The sequence below is a fragment of the Lactuca virosa genome, chromosome 5 (assembly GCF_052849685.1).
Source record: "Lactuca virosa cultivar CGN04683 chromosome 5, Lactuca_virosa_CGN04683_v6, whole genome shotgun sequence".
NCBI lineage: Eukaryota > Viridiplantae > Streptophyta > Magnoliopsida > Asterales > Asteraceae > Lactuca > Lactuca virosa.
The window spans coordinates 271314227-271337605 of NC_136430.1; the positions used below are offsets into that span (position 1 = coordinate 271314227).

The following is a 23379-nucleotide window of genomic DNA, read 5'->3' on the forward strand; positions in this document are numbered from 1 at the left end:
TGACTTACCCGTGTCAAGCCATTCTGGGGTGCTGACCTACCCGTCGGTCCTAACAACTGACCCTCGGGGACTATTCCACCCCCTACTGCTACTATCACATATATCATAACATAAACATACTATCAGACATATCTGGGGTGTCCGAACTACCCTTCGGTCCTAACAACCGAACTTGGGGACTATTCCCCTCCTACTACCACTATCACATATAACATATCATGCTAGCATATAAACATATCATCACATACGGTCCTAACAACCGAACTCTACTACTATCACATATAACATATCATGCCAGCATATAACATATCAGGTAGTAGCAAACCTAGATGATATCACAAAGACAATCATCTAACATACAACTCCTACTGGTGGGCCGGCATTGTGGCCGTAGACCCACCGCTACTGGAAGGTAACTCACCTCACATTGCTGAAGTCCCGTAGACACAATCCCACGTTGCTGATGTCCTGCAGGCTGAGCCCCAGTTATTGGTCGACAGATTCCCGAACTGTCAAAACCAATATAACACCCAATTAATAATTGGGTCCCAACACATAACCATAATACATACTTGAATAATTACTACATTACCCCAGGCTTGGCTTATTTAAGTCCAACAAGGCCCAAGCCAACTAGGTATCAAAGCCCAACATATGGCCCAATTTTCTAAATTAGGCCCAAACCCTTACAAGGTCTTACCATAAGGCCCAACCATTTAGTCCAGTCCAACATTCAACATTCTAATGGCGTAATATCACATAATCATAAAGGCCCAAACTATGGCCCATCTATGGCCTAATTTTCCAAATTAGACCCAACCCCCCCCCCCCCCCCCCCCCCCGCCACATGGGCCTTACCCTAGGCCCATTAAATTACTCTAGACCTTGGATAGTCCATTTAATAACCCAATCATCAAGGCCCAATAGAAAGGCCCAACAATAAACCCAAGTGAAATTAGGGTTTCCCATAAAATGATGATTAGGGTTAAGTTCCCTACTTAACCCATTAATGACTTAATCCTCTAAGGACTTAATCCATTAAGTCCAATATTGCTTAGATTAATCCTTGCCAATGATTATTATTTAATTACTCAAGCTATTAAATAATTCCTGTGTGTCCCGATTAATTCCCCAAATTAAGGTTTTATTGGCATTATGGTTTTTCCAACCCAAATACTAGCCCATTTATCAATTTGTTGGGCTTTTAGGTCAATTAGGGCTTTATTGGGCCTATTAAGCCCACTAAAATATTATTAAGCCCATTAGGGTTTTATTGGGTCCATTAGAGTCCATTAAGCTTCATTGGACCCATTAGAGCTCCTTTAAGCCCATTAGAGTTTCACCAAGCCCATTAGGGATTCACCAAGCCCATTAGGGATTCTTTTCATTATTCTTTTTTTTTTACAATTTACAATGAAACTATTGAAATAAACGCACACACACTACACTAGGATAATCACACACACCCAACCACCCTTGTGGTGGTCGGTGGTGGTACACGGTGGTGAAGGTGGCTTTTCCGGCCAAATAAACCCACATAACCCGAGTTGAACATGAAAAACGCACCCCACCGGAAATATTGTGGCGGCAGGCGGTGGCTTGCGATGGCAGAAACGAAAAATGGCAGCATCTAATGGCGGTTTGACGACAACAACCACCATGGCCGACTGCCATGGTGGTTCTTCACAACTTCACTCGCAGAGCCCATAAGCATGCGAATCCACATCGAAATCCTTGAGAACATTACAACACATCCCTACAGCCACCCTCCTAACGGTGACGACGACCGGAGATGTTTTTCAAGAAAGTGAGATGGCCGCAAGGAGCAATGGCGGCGGTGATAGCACGAGCTAGCTGATGCGGAGAAGAAATAGGAACGACAGCGGCGACAGACTCCAACTAGCGACGATCGGAGAAGAACCGGGAGGAAGAGAATGATGAAGGAGGGCGACGGGCGTCTCTGAAGAAGGAATAACGCAACAGCAGCCTCGGTACCGGCCTTCATGCCCGTAATCGGAGTCGCAAGGATCGCCGGCGGTTCACCAAGGTCTCACGGAAGCGACGACTGGGACGAGGGGTGAAAAGGTGAGGGTGGTGGCTGGAAGATGGGAGAACAAATGAGGCTTGGTTTAGGGTTTCATAACCCTTATATACCGGCTCCTCATACTATTTTGCCATAATGACCAAAATGGTCCCTCCAGCTCCAATTTAATTCGAAATAGATCCATATTTTACATTTCTAACCCCTCCTTCAGAAAACCCTTACAAATCAAATCCCGATAATTACTATGCAGCCCCTCCTCTACAATTTCTTTTCAACAGAAATCTATATATTACCATTCAGCCCTTAAGCATCCAAAATCTCTTCAATTTAAGTCCCAGAAGTTAGCATTTAGTCCCTACCTTCATTATTACTTACAAATTAAGTCCGGATTTTACACTTTTAACCCCTAGTCTCTTAAAGTGAGACAATTAGCTCTACGAGACCATCATTTGGTATATAATTATATATTTTAGGGCTTCTATTCGTTCATTAATTTATTTATTCAATTAATAAATAAAAAGGGTGTTACAACTCTCCCCCACTTAAATTAGATTTCGTCCTCGAAATCATTCCTTACCATTCCTTACACACCCAACCACTTCTAGTAACATGGTCACCATCCTGGGCACACCCTAGCCCTCTTAGGGTAGCCGTGACCAATCTTCACAAAAGCCCTAAATCCGTAGGTGAATGACTTCCTACCAATAAGATAACATCTACTCAGTCTGCAATCTGTTGTCTTGAGATGGTCCAAACCCCCGACAGACCGTTCATACTAAATCATTATCGTTGAATCTAGTCTGTTTATCCCTCAACTGACTACTCAACTCCTGATAACCAGGGCTCCCACTTGAAAAACAGAATCACAATTCCACTTATCCCTGTGATTCCCGTTGTAAGTGACTTACCACTTCCCAATCAACCAACTATTTCGTCTGTATTTGCAACATGAAATGTAAATACTAATGCTGCCCAAACGCTGAAACTGCCCGAACACTGAACTGCCTGAAGTAGTATGTTGCCACATGGCTGTTTTCAAAAATCTAACAAGACCTCCCTGGTCTCTATACGTTCACCAATCATCTGAAATACCGGGTTCCGGCCCAACTGCGGAGTCAAAAGGACTCCCACTTAGTCATCTCACACGACTTCTAAACAAAATCCTTCTCTAGAACTAGTTCCCACTAGTTGTCATGCCACTGTGGCTCTAAAAACCCCCTGATCTTACTGATCGGGTCCATGCATCGAATCCTGTCATCATCAAATCCAAGACTAAAGGTGATTGCTACCTGACCAATGGTAGCCTTATCTCACGCGTAATCTTATACATTCCATTGCTTTCCTGATCCCATAAATGTAGTGACGCTCCTACAGTCCTATCACTGGTTCAATCAGATCTAATCCATCTGGGTAATTCCGAAATCCAATCCGTGGATTTCCTTATCCTTACTGCTACACCAGAACTGGTGGGTACTACTGTTCCTTCTGTGTCCTAACAACGCGCTCACACTTATGTGCTAACCTAGTGAATGTTGCAGCTACACCCGCAGTCTCAAAACACTCTATCACTATCTGACCGCTAGTGAATGCTACGGCTACTCCCGTTGTCTTACAACACTTTCCATACTATCTGACTGCTAGTGAATGCTACGGCTACCCCCGTAGTCTTACAACACTTTCCATACTATCTAACTGCTAGTGAATGCTACGGCTACCCCCGTAGTCTTACAACAATTTCCATACTATCTGACTGCTAGTGAATGCTACGGCTACCCCCATAGTCTTACAACACTTTCCATACCGGTCGAGCACGCACTCGACCTAACACACAACTGAGCTTGAATCCTAACCGGAACTCTAACCTGGTTCCCGAAACCTGCTATCACGTGAACCCACTATATCAGTACCGTACCCAGGCCTGTGATCAAAGCGTCACAGTAAACCACAAAATCATCTACACCCTCTGGCAGGGTGAGAATCAGTGTCTCGCACAACCGCTGTCTGAGAGCCTCGAAGGCTGCCTGCTGCTCAGGCCCCCAACGAAGGCCACCGACTTCTTGGTCGGTCGGGTCAAAGGGAACCTCAATCTCGAAGAAGTCTCGAATAAATCTCCGGTAATAACCTGCTACACCCGGGAAACTCCAAATCTCGGATGGAGACCTCGAAATCTGCTACTGCATCACGGCCTCTATCTTGGCCGGATCAACTAGAATACCCTTCTGGTTGACAAGGTGCCCAAGAGATTGCACCCCGCGCAACCAGAACTCACATTTGGAGAAGTTTATAAAAAGTCTCTCCCCCACTTAGATTCAACTAAGTCTTCACGGAACGCAAGAATTGAAGGATTTCCAATCCTTCTCGCTTCCTAGTATCCCCCTGATGACAACCTGTACTTACCAGTGCTAGCGATCCATCACCAATCAAACCTTAAGATCGCCTATCCTCTGAAATCTTGAAGAGTACTTTTGAAATCTGGTCCAATCTGACACCTTAATCTACCTCCCATGCTGACAACTGGAGGCCTTAATTCTCACTCTGGCTGACGAATCCTCGCCCTCACTTCCAATCTTGCAGCACTACTAAACTCTAACTGAACACAGCCCATACGAAAATACAATTCTCTTGAACATGCGATGACCAACCACTTATGCATATAACACCCGCGACTGATACTACCCTTTTCATGTCACCAGCTCTGTCCTAGCAACGGTAGTGCCTTGAACTCCAAAGTTCATCCATAGACAATTACCGACCATAGTTGAACAATGATAGAACCCCTGAACGCTGACTTCACTGGAGAACTATCACTCTAACCCTGACCGAGGATCTTCCAAACAACACTTCTGCACAGATCTCGACAAAGATCCGGAATGATAACGGTACATGTGGAACCCGTTCCGCAAGATGCATCCCTCTGTGGGTTCATCAAGGACTTTTCGGCATGCAGGATGGCATATATGATCCTTGATAACCCAAACACTAGCAGGAAACCGACCCGAGATCTAACTTATCCAAACTTATTCATAACTCCAAAGCGATACGTATTCCCAACATCCAACTAGTAGCAATAGAAGATGACATACCCGCAACATTTGGAGGAATACTAATCTCGTTTTGCTGACATGATCAACCCTGCTACCCTGAAGTAGCCTAAACCCTCGGAGCGGCAAACTCCCTTGTGCACTGTCCTGTACGTGCTGCACTAACTCCGGCCCTGCTGGCCTTTCACTTGATGATCAGAAATGATGGGTCTCTTTCGAGGACCCTCTGCTATACACACCTGGCGTGACCCTCTCCTTCCACGGTGTTCCAAATCGATCTCGCATCTGCAACTTCTTGGAAATCAGACCCCTCAGGGTCTGACACCCTGCAACGCTCACTAACTCACTTGCCAATGGCTAAGCTGCAACAACTGGAACATTCTCTGTCCCCAACCTAGGTCACAAACTCTTCCCCGAAGCTTCTCAGATTCTCCAAGACTCTCACTGATTCGAGTATGGATCCTGTGCTTTCAGTAGTACGGGCCCAATACTACCTTCCACACCTATCCATACTTTCCTCAGCAATCCTCCCGAATCCTCTAAGTCACTTCCTCAAACTGGTACACCCAAGTCTAACTGAGCCTCACTACTAACTCACTGAAATATATCCTAGGCTTCCCTAGGTTCCCGAACTCACCCAGTCCTCAGCTGCTGAAAGATTCCCAGTAATGTCAACTAGCTACCTCATGAATATAGCCACATGCAACAAAGATCAGATAATCCTTCAAGTAACAGACTCATCCCTATAACGGTTAGACTCAAACGAGAGCTGCGCAATAGGGTCAAATCTATCACTCTGAGATTATCCAGCCTGTGCCACATGTGACTTAGCATATTCGCTTAATAGCTAACTCACATTACTAAGAGTCCCACAAAGCACAAAACAAGCAGCATTCAGACAATGGAAAATCTAACCATCATATTCCAATCAAATCATTCTATCCCCTAATCAGGAATCTATACATGCAATTCAAAGGTTCATACAATCAGGCATAACCTAAACAGGCTATCCTATCACTGACTGATCAGTACTAGCATGGAAGTCTACAAGCACATACAATAGGCATATAAGGCATCCTCCGAGATCCTCAGCCCTAACCTAAAATGCAGTTCTCATAACCATATCATATCATAAAATATCATAACATGTATGGGTATCTTGGGGAAAACTTACTTGAGCTCGCCTTATTGCACGCATCACACACCTTATTCTTTTCAAAGTCATTTTCTCTTTTCAAACTTCTTTTTATAAAATGATTTTACTTTTGAAAATTTTCATACCAAGTCCTTAGTTTGAGTTCAGACACACCCGAGAGTGTGCCCGAATCCCTCAAACCAAGGCTCTGATACCAACTTGTAACATCCCAATTTTCAAGGCCAAAAATTTCATTTTTAAATAAGTTATTACATAAAACCATCAGTGTAAAAACGTTCATAATAATATCTCGTGTCAATCCAAAGTGTCAGTAATCAAAACATATTATCATAAAACCATATCAGAGTGTAATCCCAAAGATCTCATGTGCGGAAAACATAGTGTGATGCGCTGCGATCAAGCCGACTCCTTTCCTTTAAACACGAAGTACCTGAAACCAAAACTGAAAACCGTAAGCACGAAGCTGAGTGAGTTCCCCCATCATACCACATACCATACAATCACAAAGCATACATACTGCCGGGAAATTCTGGGGTGTCCGACCTACTCGGTACGACCATTTGGGGTGCCGACCTACCCGGTGTGGCCATTCTGGGGTGCCGACCTACCCGTGTCAAGCCATTCTGGGGTGCTGACCTACCCATGTCAAGCCATTCTGGGGTGATGACTTACCCGTGTCAAGCCATTCTGGGGTGCTGACCTGCCCGTCGGTCCTAACAACCGACCCTCGGGGACTATTCCACCCCTACTGCTACTATCACATATATCATAACATAAACATACTATCAGACATATCTGGGGTGTCCGAACTACCCTTCGGTCCTAAAAATCGAACTTGGGGACTATTCCCCTCCTACTACCACTATCACATATAACATATCATGCCAGCATATAAACTTATCATCACATACTGTCAGACATATCTAGGGTGTCTGACCTACCCATCGGTCCTAACAACCGAACTCTACTACTATCACATATAACATATCATGCCATCATATAACATATCAGGTAGTAGCAAACCTAGATGATATCACAAAGACAATCATCTAACATACAACTCCTACTGGTGGGCCGGCATTGTGGCCGTAGATCCACTGCTACTGGAAGGTAACTCACCTCACACTACTGAAGTCCCGTAGATACAATCCCACGCTGCTAAAGTCCCGCAGGCTGAGCCCCAGCTATTGGTTGACAGATTCCCGAACTGTCAACACCAAAATAACACCCAATTAATAATTGGGTCCCAACACATAACCATAATACATACTTGAATAATTACTACATTACCCCAAGCTTGGCTTATTTAAGCCCAACAAGGCCCAATCCATAGGCCCAAAGCCAACTAGGAATCAAAGCCCAACATATGGCCCAATTTTCTAAATTAGGCCCAAACCCTTACAAGGTCTTACCATAAGGCCCAACCATTTAGTCCAGTCCAACATTCAACATTATAATGGCCCAATATCGCATAATTAGAAAGGCCCAAACTATGGCCCATCTATGGCCTAATTTTCCAAATTGGGCCCTAGCCCCCCCACATGGGCCTTACCCTAGGCCCATTAAATTACTCTAGACCATTTGCTTGATCTTGGATAGTCCATTTAATAACCCAATCATCAAGGCCCAATAGAAATGCCCAACAATAAACCCAAGTGAAATTAGGGTTTCCCATAAAATCATGATTAGGGTTAAGTTTCCTACTTAACCCATTAATGACTTAATCCTCTAAGGACTTAATCCATTAAGTCCAATATTGCTTAGATTAATCCTTGCCAATGATTATTATTTAATTTCTCAAGTTATTAAATAATTCCCCTGTGTCCCGATTAATTCCCCAAATTATGGTTTTATTGGCATTATGGTTTTTCCAACCCAAATACTAGCCCATTTATCAATTTGTTGGGCTTTTAGGTCAATTAGGGCTTTATTGGGCCTATTAAGCCCACTAAAATATTATTAAGCCCATTAGGGTTTTATTGGGTCCATTAGAATCCATTAAGCTTCATTGGGCCCATTAGAGCTCCTTTAAGCCCATTAGAGTTTCACCAAGCCCATTAGGGCTTCTTTGGGCCCATTAGGGTTTCTAGCACCCCAACGAATCAATCACAAGAGGCAAAGCGCACCACCACCCGACACGGCGGCCGGTGGCGGCAGCCACCACCCTAAGGTGGTGGTTTTCAAGTTCTTTTCATTATTCTTTTTTTTTTTTACAATTTACAATGAAACTATTGAAATAAACGCACACACACTACACTAGGATAATCACACACACGCAACCACCCTTGTGGTGGTACACGGTGGTGAAGGTGGCTTTTCCGGCCAAATAAACCCACATAACCCGAGTTGAACATGAAAAACGCACCCCACCGGAAATATTGTGGCGGCAGGCGGTGGCTTGCGATGGAAGAAACGAAAAATGGCAGCAGCTAATTGCGGTTTGACGACAACAGCCACCATGGCCGACTACCATGGTGGTTCTTCACAGCTTCACTCGACAGATCCCATAAGCATGCGAATCCACATCGAAATCCTTGAGAACATTACAACACATCCGTACAGCCACCCTCCTAACGGTGACGACGACCGGAGATGTTTTTCTAGAAAGTGAGACGGCCGCAAGGAGCAATGGCGGCGGTGACAGCACGAGCTAGCTGATGCGGAGAAGAAATAGGAACGACAGCGGCGGAAGACTCCAACTAGCGGCGATCGGAGAAGAACCGGGAGGAAGAGAATGATGAAGGAGGGTGACGGGCGTCTCTGAAGAAGGAACAACGCAACAGCAGCCTCGGTACCGGCCTTCATGCCCGTAATCGAAGTCGCAAGGATCACCGGCAGTTCACCAAGGTCTCACGGAAGCGACGATTGGGACGAGGGGTGAAAAGGTGAGGGTGGCGGCTGGAAGATGTGAGACATAAGGGTGGTGCGGCTGAACAAATGAGGCTAGGGTTAGGGTTTCATAACCCTTATATACCGACTCCTCATACTATTTTGCCATAATGACCAAAATGGTCCCTCCAGCTCCAATTTAATTCAAAATAGATCCATATTTTACATTTCTAACCCCTCCTTCAGAAAACCCTTACAAATCAAATCCCGATAATTACTATGTAGCCCCTCCTCTACAATTTCTTTTCAACAAAAATCCATATATTACCATTCAACCCCTAAGCCTCCAAAATCTCTTCAATTTAAGTCCCAGAAGTTAGCATTTAGTCCCTGCCTTCATTATTTCTTACAAATTAAGTCCGGATTTTACACTTTTAACCCCTAGTCTCTTAAAGTGCGACAATTAGCTCTACGAGACCATCATTTGGTATATAATTATTTATTTTAGGGCTTCTATTCGTTCATTAATTTATTTATTCAATTAATAAATAAATTGGGTGTTACATATTATATATGTATAACTTAAACTGCTAGTCTTACCGTTAGTAGGCCTCATTCACGAAGCTGATCTATAAGGGGGGTATAAGGTTATGGCCTATAAAATGGTCATTTAATGGGTGTCCACTCTCACCCACCGCTTCCTTGATTGGTGGAGGGTCGTTAGCCGAACGGGTAGGATAGGGCAACCCCTTTCCATTAAAAGTATAATGAAGTATAAAGTAACTGAATGCTTTTACAAAATTCCCAATTTTAGTTACTTTAGGCAAAAGTGAATTTGATGCAATTCCATGAAATTACACTTTGTACCCTTGTGAAGATGTTAGTGGAGCGTGTGTGGTTAACCGACACACTAAATGGTTCTAAGCAAAGGTAGCAAAGGGTGACTCAATGTTTGTCATAGTTCGGTGGAGCGTGTGTGGTTAACCGACACATCGAATCGATGACTGTAACATTGGGGGCACCATGTATATTTGCATGGTTATTCACACCTTGTATTGTGATCCTCGACATCCCAGTCACAAATCGAGGGGCATATCGAGATTTAAACATGCCATTGAAAAGTTCAATGAATCTCAAAAGATCTAGGAGTTTTCAATACATTTAAAACCTAATATCCTTTTTGTTTTTCATGGTGGATAATTAGTGAATCGTCATTCACTTACCTTCAAATTATCTGCAATTTGGGTTACGATATCCCTCTCCCAAGTTGTAGAGTATTGTGTTGGGTCATAGCCTTAATATCTCATTTGGGTGATTTATTAAGGACTCAATCAATCAACTAACTTGATTTTTCTCCCATTTTGTAGATGTCTGTATCTAACCGTGGTCTTCATGAATCCCATGGAAAAGGTTTTCCTGCTCAAAGTGAAAGTCTGTTACACAATGAAGGTAAAAGATCGATCCCTGCATTGTGGACTAGCTTGGTTTCACTTCCTCTACCTCCTCCTGTTGTTCTCCCAAACCCACAAGATCGAAGAATTGAAAAGTTCAAAATCACGCAAGTCCTGTTGGCAATGAAACATGAAGATGGACAATCCGTGTGTGCTCACGTCCTAGGGATGAAATCACACATCGATAGGTTGACAATGTTGGGTGCATCTTTTCCAAAGAAGTTGGCTGTAGACTAGGTTCTTCAGTCACTCCCTAAATCATATGATAAGTTCATAAGAGAGTATTATATGATGGATCTTGACACGACCCTCATTGACCTAACTTACAGGCTTATTGCTGCTGAATCAGAAATGATTTGGCAAAGTAATGGAGCATATATGTCTGGTAATTCAACCAACCATGCTTCTGTGGTCACTCCAGGAGAAGCCACCTGTTTCTGCTGCCAAGAGAAGGGGCGTTGGATACGAAGCTGCCCAGAGGACCTGAAGAATCTAAGAGATGGGAGAGTCAAGAAGTATGGATCTACTTCTGGTAAATTCCACTATCTAACTCCATTAAGTTCCTATTCATTGATTCTTAATACATAATGTGATAAGATTAAATTTGAATGTTTTGCAGGATCAAAGAAAATAGAGGAAGCTTGATGGAAGAGCAAGATAAGTCTGATCACGAAGAAATGGATCTATATCGCATGGATTCGAATATCAGATTTTGAGCTTAGAAAGTTATGATAGATTTGTTAGGAATATTTGATTACATAATTTTTCAGTTGATTTTGCATTCTAAGGACGTGTTTTCAGCTGTTTTATGAATAAAATAAATTTTGATTTGTCTTATTTATATATCCTTGCAATGAAATCGTTGTGAGAAAAAAATTGATGTTTGTGTATTTCTATAAATGGATGTGATTCTTAGTTATGTTATTTATGGTAGTGTCAAAATTTTCTAAGTAAGGAAAGATTCTCATCACCCAAGTTTCAATTTGACAGAAACTTGGAATCATAAGATTTGAATCCTGTGATGTATGGAAATCTTGGTACTTAGGAAATTAAGACTAATTCCTTGATCACACAAGTATGTGAGTCAAGTGAAGGACTAAAGGACTAGAACAAAATGTTGTGCACTAGTCAAGTCCACCACAAATAACAATAAGACTATTCGTCATACTTTACCAAAAGGTCTAGTAATTGTTGTTATACTTACAAGATTAAGTGTAATTCTGAATCATTGAAAAGTTTCAATGAATGGCAGAACGAATAAGAAGAATCAATTAGGCAGAAAGATAAAAGTTTCTCCAATCTAAGAAGAAGGGAGAGTACTTTTGTATTGGATTTTATGATCATCTTAATGATTAAGAACCATATCACAATTAAGGACATCTTAGTGCACTAGTATGGCTAAGAAGAGGAATCGAAAATTGTTGAAATGGTTAAATCAAAAGGATGAGTCATACTTCGTTCCAAAATCAAGTCTTAGAATCGTACTCCAAGATTGTGAATTGAGTGACACACACTCATCAAATGTGAAGTAGAAAATTGTTTTTCTTACTCTTGCACGTTTGAAATTGGTAAGTTGTGATGTCTTGGAGAAGACAAGGACCAACTAAGACCAAATATGTGTAACGTTTTTGTCTTGATATAGACGCACACTAACTCTTGGATATTTGTTTATCAAGAAATGTTTCTTGATAAGAGAATCTAATATGTCAAGAGGTCAGTGGGAGTCTGAAGATCTTGAAAAAAAAATTCAAGAACTAATCAAGAGTAAACCTATTAAACACTAGCACACGACTTAAGGTTTGTAACCTATCGTGTTGACAAAATTCTATTTCTGTGCCAATCCTTTTGAGTGATTATGCATATGAGTTCTATGAGTTCTCAATAGACTGCATAAGGCAAGCACCTTGTTCAAATGAAAGTACATTGACTGGCATAGGTGAGCTGCTAGATAACTTGGAAGCAATGGTGGGACCCTTGATGGCAAGAGATTAACAATGAACAAGTTCTATCCATAAGTGTTTGAATTTGTCACAAACATTATATTTCAATTATGGTTATGGCAAATTCACATGGATAGGAACACATACACCATAAAATCTAAGTGTCATAAGGTTTCTCTCCATCATGAAAATGATTGTGAGGAAACGCTTTCACTAAGAGAGATTTTAAGGAGATAGCGATTATGTAAATTGCATCCTCAAATTCGATTATGATTATGACATCCCTCTTCATAGTTCGAATTGTAAGATTTGACAATTAGTCTGAACATTTGGGACTTAGTAAAATAAGTTCTGAATTAGTATAGACACACATGTGAGCTGTCTAAGGAAAGGTGTGTGATTTTGAGAAGCTTAGATAAAGGCTTATCGAAGCATATCGTATTAGAAACAATGAACTTTGGAAGTCAATAAGTATTGTTTTCTAGAAGTTTGGCTGGTTTCTAAATACGTGTCAAAGCTAGTGGGAGCATAAATGTTATGCTGGAATAGATATAATCATCATGTTAGTGGGAGCATGATTATTATTTAAGTATTGCAAGTTGGCAATATTAATTACAGAAAAACAAAAGTTTCACTTTGCAAAGTTGCAGGGGTAGAAAAGTTGTTTTTGCTATAATTAAGGGAGAGAATGTTATACTTCATTTCCAATCTAAAAGCTTAGATCGAGAATTTTAATGGTATTCAGTCAAGGGTATATTTATTATTTGCATTCTTAAAATACCATTATGATTACGGCATCTCTCTTCATAGTTCATATTTCGAGAACACGGAAAATAGAAATATTATGACAATATTATAGTAAGAAATTGGTAAAGTATCACGTTTTTCATTATGAATTGTATCCCATACACTTCGGGTATAGGATCAATTGCATATGCTATAATATTCGACCGTTCTAAAATTTTCCAAATGCCTAGGGAATTTAGAAGGAAAAAGGAAATAGAACCGGTTTTGACTAAAACAATTAAACAACTGCCAAGGACAATCTAAGGTTCGCCAAAGATTGGTCGCTTGTGGACAGTTGAAAGTATAATCATGGATGGACCATATTGACATTATTATGAATAGATAAGATTCTATTTAGAATGAGTTGTCATATGGAAAAAACGGAAATGTTTCCATATTAGGAGTTGGATATCGAGAATAAATGTCTAGATTAGAAACTTTTATGCAAGAAGGATGTTCAAAGGAATGTACTTTGAATATGAGACTTCATGACTATGGAATTGTCTTGTAACAATCTCCAATAGAGCATTTTGTAATTTCATTGGTCGAGTCTTGGTGATTTTTGTGCCGTGACATTACGAAATGACCGTTGCATAAAATGTTAGAATCTAACATATTCTAGTAGTGGCGAGAATTTTGTATTCTTACACTAATGGATTAGGAATTGTGAAATGAGGGTGATTGAAAATGTTATTCAATTATACTATTTCACAAAGTAAAGACCATAGGAAAACATAGTGTGCATGCTATGAACATGGGACAATTGTTGTTATAATTCAAGTAAGAAGTTGATTACTCGAAACAACAAATAATGAGTAATCAATATGGTGATTAAATAAAAGGTGTTTTATTTATACTCAAAGGTTTGGGGCCATATATGATTAGTATTATTCTTGTGTTTCACTTTACATGTTTTGACTTCCCGAATAATAAGATTATTCAAACCCTCCACAGTCGCTCATTCTTTGGAAGTAAAAATAAAAGAAGATTGTCATGGATCTGTCTGTAGATTGTCTAAAGTGTTTTAGACATAGCAAAAGTTTGATGCAGGGTTCATGAGTGCTGCTATAAGATTAGAGTATTGGAATAAACCCACGCTCACTTGGATTGCTTCATGGATTTTATCACGAGTGATTGGTGAAACGATAATATCTTATATTCTTGAAATCGAGATGTGTAAGTTGTATCTTGTGAGTCGGTTACACATTGATAATATGTAAACGCACCAGTAACTTGGTGTTATAAAACGTATTGTTGTGTGTGATTCGGTGAGTGAGTGCAAGCGAGCATTGAGTCGAAGTTTAACCATTCCTTTTACCCAAAGTGGGATAAAAGCGATATATGTGGGCCCCTCGATGATTTAGTGATGACACCCTAAGCACTTGGCCAAACCGGGACTAAGTTGATGTGTTCAATTGTAGTTTGTTATCAGTCTTCATAAATCGGAAATCGGGAAACAACACATAGACTGAGAGAATGATTATAATCCATGTCTCATGTCTATATGATATCTAGAATGGAGGAATATATGATCCCTTATCTAAAGGACACGCTTCTGATAAGATCAGAGTTGACAGCGGCTTTTGAAAGCTACGATTGCTGATCAGGTTCTGAAGTCATATGAAAAATAGTTATTAGACTTATCCAAGCGGGAGACTGTTGGATTAGTGTCTAAGTCCATAACTATTTTGGTATGTACTTGACCCAATTGTGAGGATGGTCCCTTTGGTTTGCCTTCACACTGGTGACTAGATAGGATGACTGTTGAGGAGAGAGGCTGGTTTATTGTTAAGAATAATAAATTTGGGTATAAATATGATTTGTTAATATATTATATGAATAATATATTAATTTGGAATCATATTATTAATTAGTATTTAATCAGAAATTAATTAGGAATTAATTTCGGGATTAAAGGAATTAATTAAAAGTACAATGGCTGTTTTGTAATTATTTGATAGTTGAGACTTTGATCTATTGGATCACCTTTATTAAGGCTTGAACGAAAATCCTAGAAGGATCTAGGAAGTTTGCGTCCAAGGTCTTATGGAAAGGAGTCCATGGACTTGCTTAGGCCCTAAGCTAAGGGATTAGGGTTTCCACCTTGAAACCCTAGTTAGCCTCAAGTATAAATAGCACCCTAAGGCACTAGAATTCGACCACTCTCTGGGAAAACCCTACTAGGGCCGAATTTTGGAGCTTAGTACCTTTCCTCCTATCTCTCATATTCATCCTCTCACTCAAAGTGTGTTTGTGAGCCATTAGAGGTACTACACTTGTGGTACTTCCTTTCAAGAGCTAAGGAAACTCAAGGAATTAGTTGTTATTACTATATAACAACAAAAGGTATATATTCTATTCTCTTATGTCAATTTCGAAAATAATAGATGCATGCTAGGTTTCCTTTTTGTGTTCATAATGTTGTATGACTAATAGTGAAAACATAGATCCGTATCTAGGGTTGCATGCACACATATGATTATTTGTATTAAACCCTTCAGTAACTATATCCCCCATTTGTGCTTCAATGTTGCAGATACTAGTTCTTGTTTCTTTTTGGAATTTTTGGATGCTAGTGGAAAGAGACTTGACAATGAGAGACATTATGGAGCTACTAGGTTGGGATTGATGAGGTTGTTGGTGATGTTATTGAGGATGTAGTTTGGATTGATAGTGGGGTTAGTGTTGTGGATGCTGGTAATGGGAATGTTGTGGTGGGTAAGAAAGTCTAACTAATGTATTTTGAGGTACGGGTCATGGATTATAGCTAATATTGGGATTGGGCTTCCAACTCGAATTGTATGCATTTTGGTAACCGTATGGCTTGTTGTGGTAGTTTTGAAATTCACTTGTGGCATTTACATGTTTCGCATCTTCTTCGAGAATAGGACACATATCGGTGGGATGTCCCACGTTCCACATATACCATAAACCATCACTTGTATAGTTCCTCCCATCGCTAACTTTTGAATAATGGATGTCAAATCCGCAAGATTGGAATCTCAAGTCGATGTCACCACTTCATTGACCTTTTGATGTGCATACCTCTTCATATCTTAGTGTGGACTAAAGTCTTGGAAGTTGGAGGTTATGGTGTTGAAAAGTTGTCTTGTTTGTTGTTAAGTTTTACTAAAGACATCTCCACCACTTGAAGCATCAACAAGTCTTCTCTCCATTGGCAACAAAATCTCATAAAAATGTTGGATGAGGAGTTGTTCTGGTATTTAATGTTCTGGGAAACTCAAACACAAGCTATTAAATCCCTCCTGATAATCATGAAATGTCTTATTTTGAACTTGGCGGATTCCACAAATCTCATTTCTAAAACACGAGCAATGATTGGTTTAAGGGGGAGAATATGATTTTTAATCAATTTGGTACGTATTTCATAGAGCCACTTTGTTGACAATGATAACTTCTTACATTCACATGGTGAACACAATAAATAGTAACAATAATTATAGTGGCTAGTTTGAGTATACATAGAAGCTATAACATTAGTAGTAGAGCACCACAAAACGGAGGAAGTTAAAGAACAATACCTAGAGAGAGTATTAGCTAGAGGGTTGTTTTTTCTTGTAATATTAAGTGTGTAATAATGGTGTATCTGGGCCAACCGATCAGACTAACACCGACCCAGCCATGTCATATCAGTTTATAAACGACGAAACACAACTGTTCGATGTAATGAACCTATAAGGCAACACCAATACACAAGTAAAAGACGGGAAACAAGACATATCCTAGAATTCGTGCAACCACAAAATCTTGGCAATAGTAAAATATAAATTTGTACACATAACTTAGCTATCTTTACCCAGGTAATGAAAGCTACCGGGTAAAACCTTGCACCAAGGAATTTAGAGATGCTTATAAAAGCCATTGAAGAGACAACGAGAAGGTAATGTTTTTTAAGCATTCAGAACTCTTTGCAATTTTTTTTACAACTTCAAACAACGTCTAACACGAGCTACAAATACACTCGCCGCCTTCAGATGACGAAAAAACCTCTTTTCACATATATATAGGTCTTTCTTTTGTTCGGGTTATGAATAAAAAGTATCTTTCAACCCAAGATTAAAGACCTATGGGGACGATAGAAGTCGTCACCATAGGGTTAAAGTCGTCGCTATAGACCCTGGAAACGACATGTCGTCGCCATAGGCCTCGTCGCCATAGATCTGTCGCTTTAGATGCTATTGTCGTCGCTATAGCCTTCGTCGCCATAGCCCACCCTATAGAGACGACTTGTTGTCGCCACAGGTAAACCTATTGCGACGACTTCTTGTCGCCATACATATCCCAGTTGAGATGATAAATCGTCCCTATAGGTTCTGCACAGATTTTACAAATTTTTGACATGCCCCTGTGATATGTTTAATTTTCCAGGATTTTTATTTACAATAAAAGTTTTATATACAATAACACAAAAAACAGTAAATTTAGATATAAAACATTTCAAATATCTACAATCCAAAGCTTTAAAATATATTACACGATTGATTTATTAAAAACAAACAACATAATTTGAAACTTTTAGATGTTCATACAAAACAAACTAGAGTTGATAATCGAAACAATATCTAATGAAAAATTTAGCGGGTTTCCATATTCTTCCTCGAACAAAACCAGTAGGTTTCTTGTTGATTTAAGGAAAGATCAGAGTACTTGTCCCTGTCAAACATAAACCCAATGTCACAAATCAATATGGCTAGCTATAAAATATATAATCAAACAGTCACTGATCAATGCAAGTTTCGAACCATGTCTATGATGGAGAGCCCGTAGGGGGTCTTAAACGAGACCCAATATTTTCCAATACTTTGGCCATTAATCCAAACTTCACCTTTCCCCATTGAAATAAGGTTTAGTGCAATCGACTCGTTTCCACTAGGCGAGTCAAATATCATATCTGAAGTACAAACCAACAACACAATTAGTAAAAGAACTAGAGAAGAACCCCGCTTTGCGGGGTAGGATAGGAGAAATAGACAAAATGAAAAGAATTTATAGAGTTACATCCACCTGATTCATTTGCCCCAATTGCCATTTTTTTAAAGTGAAGCTAGACCATATTGCCCTTTATTCTTATTATTACTGAAGAAGTTCAAAATGTCATACCAATAGCTATAAACATTAAAACAAACACTGCTGCAGTTATCCAGAGAAAGTCCATAATATCATCCAAAATTATAATTTTCTCATGTCATAAATAAATAAAAAAAACATTATTCCATAATCTGGTAAAAAAGTGAAACATAATTTTGTGAAAGATTGATTATTGAAACCTTTGGGCCCATGCGTTGTGAAGGTGGGATCGAGACTGTATGTGGATTCATATAACATCCATCTAAGCCACCACTACCCGGGCCTGCAGAGGTCGGACCTTGAAGTGCATGAACAACAATCGAAATTCTTGTTATATGTCTGGAAGAATGTGCAGGGTACCTTACAATCCCATTCACATCGTTTGACTGCATAGTATTGGAAGCAGAAAGTAGCAATCTTATTATCCAATGGTGTAAAGTGTCAATTGATAACTTACTCATTTATAAATTAAAAAAAATGTTACATTTTAACCAAACAAATCACTTATTTATAAATTTATATAAAAAAAAACTTTATACAAACCTGTCTAGTTGCATCTGTGATAAGTGGAGATATGTATTGTGTCTTAACCAACCAAGATATCCCTTTATCTGTAGGGTGATCCTTCCTTTTTAATCCATCTTTCTTGATAGGGTGATCCTTCCTTATTAACCCATCTTTCTTGATAGGAGTCACAGAAACATCCTCCTGCGTATCATTTTTGTTGTCCAATAGATTTTTTATTTCATGGAAATAGGATTAAGGGTAACCCCATTAAGGTTAGAGAACGAAGATTTGAGCACTAGCTTAGTGATACATGACTTGGCCTCTATGTAAATTCTCCCCAAGCAATCCAACCTTGGTCAATTAATGTAACCTCGTTTAGAGATATACACAACAATAACAGCAAAATAAGTAGATTAATATCATAAATTAAGAATGTTTGATGAAAAATATACCTCTAAGTAAGCTGATAGCTTTTCCAATGTGAAGTTTGTAAATTTACGGGTTCCATGAGCAACACCTACAAATCGAAAGATAATACATAAGATCAAGCATCATTTCAATACATTTCAAGTTATAAAATATATATATATCAACACAAAGCCATACCAACAAGATCAATTTATTAACATATGTATGTACCAATGATTACCTACCTGATGTGTCTTTCATAGTATTCATTTGTTCCAAAAATCCGAAGCATTATTTTTTTTAACAAAATCATACAAAACCAAGTGTTTACATCACAAATCAGTAACCTTAAATATAACCCTAAATAGATTCATACAGTTCCATAAAGTTTCAAACATATTCAAACAAAATAGTAATAAAATCACACAATTATACATCACAAAATCAGGAGAAAAACCTGTTGAAGAAAATGGGAATGAGGTCGCCGGAAGCAGTAGAAGGAACCAGGAAGTTGCTAGGTCGCTGGAAGCGAAGGAGTAGAGGCCGACAGTGAAGTTGTTCTTCTCTGAGGTAGTCAACAAGAAGATAACCAATGATCGAAAGAAAGAGAAAGGTGAAGGGGCCGCTGCGATCGGGAGAAGGAATCGTCGGGCCAACATGGCAGCAAAGATGGTGGTCATTGTGGAGGCCGACGGCTACCTGGTTGTCGTTGTGGTGGCCGGCGAGAAGCAAATCGCCGCCTGAGAGAGCGAGAGACAAATGAGGAGCAACGATCAATTAACGAGAAAGGAATACTTCTTCCAATTTCAGAGAGCATAAAACCTTATAGGAACGACTTGTCGTCCCTATACCCTCAAGCAAAACGACGTCGCCCCTAATTTCTAATTAAACAAATTAAAACAATTTTTATATATTTAATTTAATTTCGTTTTGGGACAAGATGTCGTACCTATAGGTTTTCGGAATCCCGCCAAACATTTTTTCATTCCCGCTTTGATAGTAGAGACGATTTGTCGTCACTTTAGCTTATAAAGTCAAAATAATTTGGTCAACCCTATAGCAACAATATATCGTCCCTATAGGGTCATCTGTAGCGACAACTTTTGTTGTCCCTATAGCTTTCGTCGCTATAGATGTTTATTGTTGTATTGCAATTCATACAAAATTTGATAGATCAAATTATTAAATAGTAAAATTATTAAGTTTTCGGCAAACAATGTGCTTAGAATTTACACAGGAAAGATGAAAATACGGGACATAGACCAATACATATATGAATACAACACTGTCGTTTTAGTTCTTGCAAAATGGAAGTGAATATTTTGTGAAGGAAGTCGAAAGCGATAGCATACGATTAACAGTCCATGCCCATATCTTGTAGCACTCGTCGTCATCTATCATGTCTAGTTTAATTATCCCTCGAGTAGTCGTTAAGACAATGAGAAAACAAGGGTCCCTTCCATCTTCGTAGTTCTTATAGAGCTCCACATGCTGGTCTAACACAACACCTACCGCATAAACATATATAGAACTTGATCGTTAAAGTATGCACAATTTAAACGGATGTCAAAAATAACAGAAATTCATTGTTAACTTAAATGCATAATATCTAAATATAGCAAATAAGCAGGTCGGTTGATTAGAAAATAAATTCTATCTAGAACATTTAAAACTTTCCCTTTAAGTCACTTTAATTTCTTTAAACAGTAGTAATTTTGTCGGGTATAATAATTTATATCATAACCAGAAAATCGTACTTTCTTTTTTGCTAGAAAATGCATTCAGTAGATTTAGCTTCCTTGTTCTCAGAATAACCTGTAAAGAAAAAAAAGTAGCATGCAGTTAGAAACCAGATTTAAAGAAACATAAATTTATTGCTAAACAAATACAACTCAAAATATGATTACACTTTGTCGCATAGCTGTGCTAAATAGATACAGAATACGACTATGGTTTTATTATTAAACATTCAAAAAAACTTTTTACAAAAAGGGTGTCTTTAATTGCACCTTGGCTTCATGATTCAAGATAACAGACACCGATCTGATTATACATCTTCCTGTTAAAACAATAAAGGTCAGCGAACAATTCATTTATCACCAAAAGCTTTAATAATAATTAAAAAAAAAAAAAAAAAACGAAATGGGAAATCGACTTGCCATCTGATGTCCTGATGCTAAGTTCAGTTCCTCTTCTTAAGATTAATTGACACTGCTCAAAATCGAACTCTTGATCAGTATTTTGTTCGATAGGTAGAACTGGAATGTTTGTATTCAACATATTCTTGCATGCAGCTCTTGTTTTCAGCGTTGTAGCTCCTCGCAATGCTAAACAACATGAAACAAACATAAATTAGACACAGAGAGAATGATTTTCGGTTTTTCTTTCAAAGAAAAAGTCGAAAACATCGATTACATGTTGAAGCTGCAGCAGCTAGAGTTAGAATGTCGCTTGCACTTGTTGCACTCATTGCAGAGCTCATTACACTGCTAATCTGTTGCTTCTTAGCGCCCATTGCTTCAGCTGTTTTTGCACATTCAGCAGCAACAAGAGCTGCAGCTGTTGCTACTGCTGCTTCCTTTGTGGTGGAATTTAAAGCACCGTTGTGTGAATTTTGAGCGGCTATGGCAGCCAAAGCGGCGGCAACACCAGCTACTGACACCGCTGCATGGAGTTCTGCTTTTTGTAGTCTCTCATTTTCTTTCCTCTTGCGCTTAATCTCTTTCAACCATTTCTTAATGGAGAGATTTGATGATTTAAATGGAATTATATGCCATGGTTGCTGCTTATATATAAATATTAAACATGTCAATATCACACACGATGTAAGATTATATAGGGAGATGTGTTAGAAATGACGAATTGATTAAATTTTGTACCCATTTCTTTCGGAAGCAGCTGCTGTAGTTCAATTCTGGGTGCATTGCTTGTTGCATCCATATCCATGACTGAATGAAGATCAACAATACTTATGAGTTTTGGTAGAATCATGTGATGTTTATGAAACAGTAAGACAATGAGAAACATGTGGGAAAATGCAGGAAATTCACATGGTAGTAATTTTAATTGTAGTTTTGGTGCAACCATAGATATCATTCCATTAGGGTTCTAATTTTTAATTAGTTTTTATAACTTTATTTTACGTGAAAATCAAAAATTTCCGTCTATCACTCGCTATATTTTAGATAAAATTCAAAATATTTTATAGATAAATTTGAATTAATATATCAAATAAATAAAAATATCAAATAAATAAAAATATCAAATAAAAAATTAATATATCATTTTCTTAAAAAGGAGTTTTAGTCTACTGTTTGCTAGACGTCTCTAGCTTGCTTTCACTTTCAATGTCCGACCAACTGATCCCATGACCAACATAGACAGCTAACTAAATCACAATGTCCTTACAACAACAAAACTATGCCAGATACACAATCCTTCATTTGTCGGATTCCTTAAATGGAAAGAAGTGGTTACCTTCACATCATTGGTCTTCCATGGGGGTAAAGGCTTTGTCGTATTCTCCATCTTTATGGTCTCCAATTTCTGTAAGAGAATTATATATATATATATATATATATATATATATATATATATATATATATATATATATCCCAAAGTATATATATTTGTCATCATGCTAGAATAGTAAAATTTATCTTACTGTTTGTGAATGTTAATTAAAACTTGGGATCGTACCAGAAGATTTGGGGATGTAGATCCGTCATCAAAGCTGTTGATCGAGTATTCATGGAGAACAAGAGCTTGGTTTTGACACTCGGGTTGAAGAGCTTCTTTAACTGCAAAATCACACCATGCTCGAGATAGGAGATCCATTGTCTCAGGATGGGCTTCAGAAAGTGTTGGCAAACTATCGGAATCCATTCAAATTTGTAGGGTGTAGATACAATTTTAACTTTAGTTGTACTACTTGCTTAACCTCTTCGTAAGTAAAAAGGTTCAAGGTCTATACAATTTCCAAATAAATGATACATTTATCTATATATATAGACACACAGATAATACAAATCATCATGCACCCTTGATAAAAAATCCCCATTGCCAACACATGGTGCATACCCCATCTGTGGAAGTGATTATTACATTGCTTTTTGCATATATATATTAA

General features: G+C 38.9%; 2 protein-coding genes across 3 annotated transcripts; both read right to left on the bottom strand.

Moving 5' to 3' along the window:
* Positions 1-17727: 17727 nt before the first annotated feature.
* On the bottom strand, positions 17728-20047 carry LOC145116823 (uncharacterized). The gene is made up of 7 exons (XM_079053137.1): positions 19708-20047; positions 19295-19359; positions 18879-19193; positions 18536-18721; positions 18273-18374; positions 18011-18159; positions 17728-17921 (listed from the first exon to the last, which is right to left on the bottom strand). The coding sequence occupies exons 1-3, from the start codon at positions 19928-19930 to the stop codon at positions 19143-19145; spliced, it is 339 nt and encodes a 112-aa protein (XP_078909263.1). The 5' UTR covers positions 19931-20047; the 3' UTR covers positions 17728-17921; positions 18011-18159; positions 18273-18374; positions 18536-18721; positions 18879-19142.
* Positions 20048-20415: 368 nt separating this feature from the next.
* On the bottom strand, positions 20416-23233 carry LOC145111914 (auxin canalization protein (DUF828)). 2 transcript variants are annotated; one of them, XM_079048149.1, is made up of 8 exons: positions 22950-23233; positions 22728-22796; positions 22130-22198; positions 21666-22035; positions 21410-21577; positions 21260-21309; positions 21008-21065; positions 20416-20758 (listed from the first exon to the last, which is right to left on the bottom strand). In XM_079048149.1, the coding sequence occupies exons 1-8, from the start codon at positions 23133-23135 to the stop codon at positions 20544-20546; spliced, it is 1185 nt and encodes a 394-aa protein (XP_078904275.1). In that variant the 5' UTR covers positions 23136-23233; the 3' UTR covers positions 20416-20543. The 2 variants fall into 2 exon arrangements, with proteins under 2 accessions (XP_078904275.1, XP_078904276.1); XM_079048150.1 differs by having other exon boundaries at positions 21666-22032; positions 22950-23232.
* Positions 23234-23379: the final 146 nt, after the last annotated feature.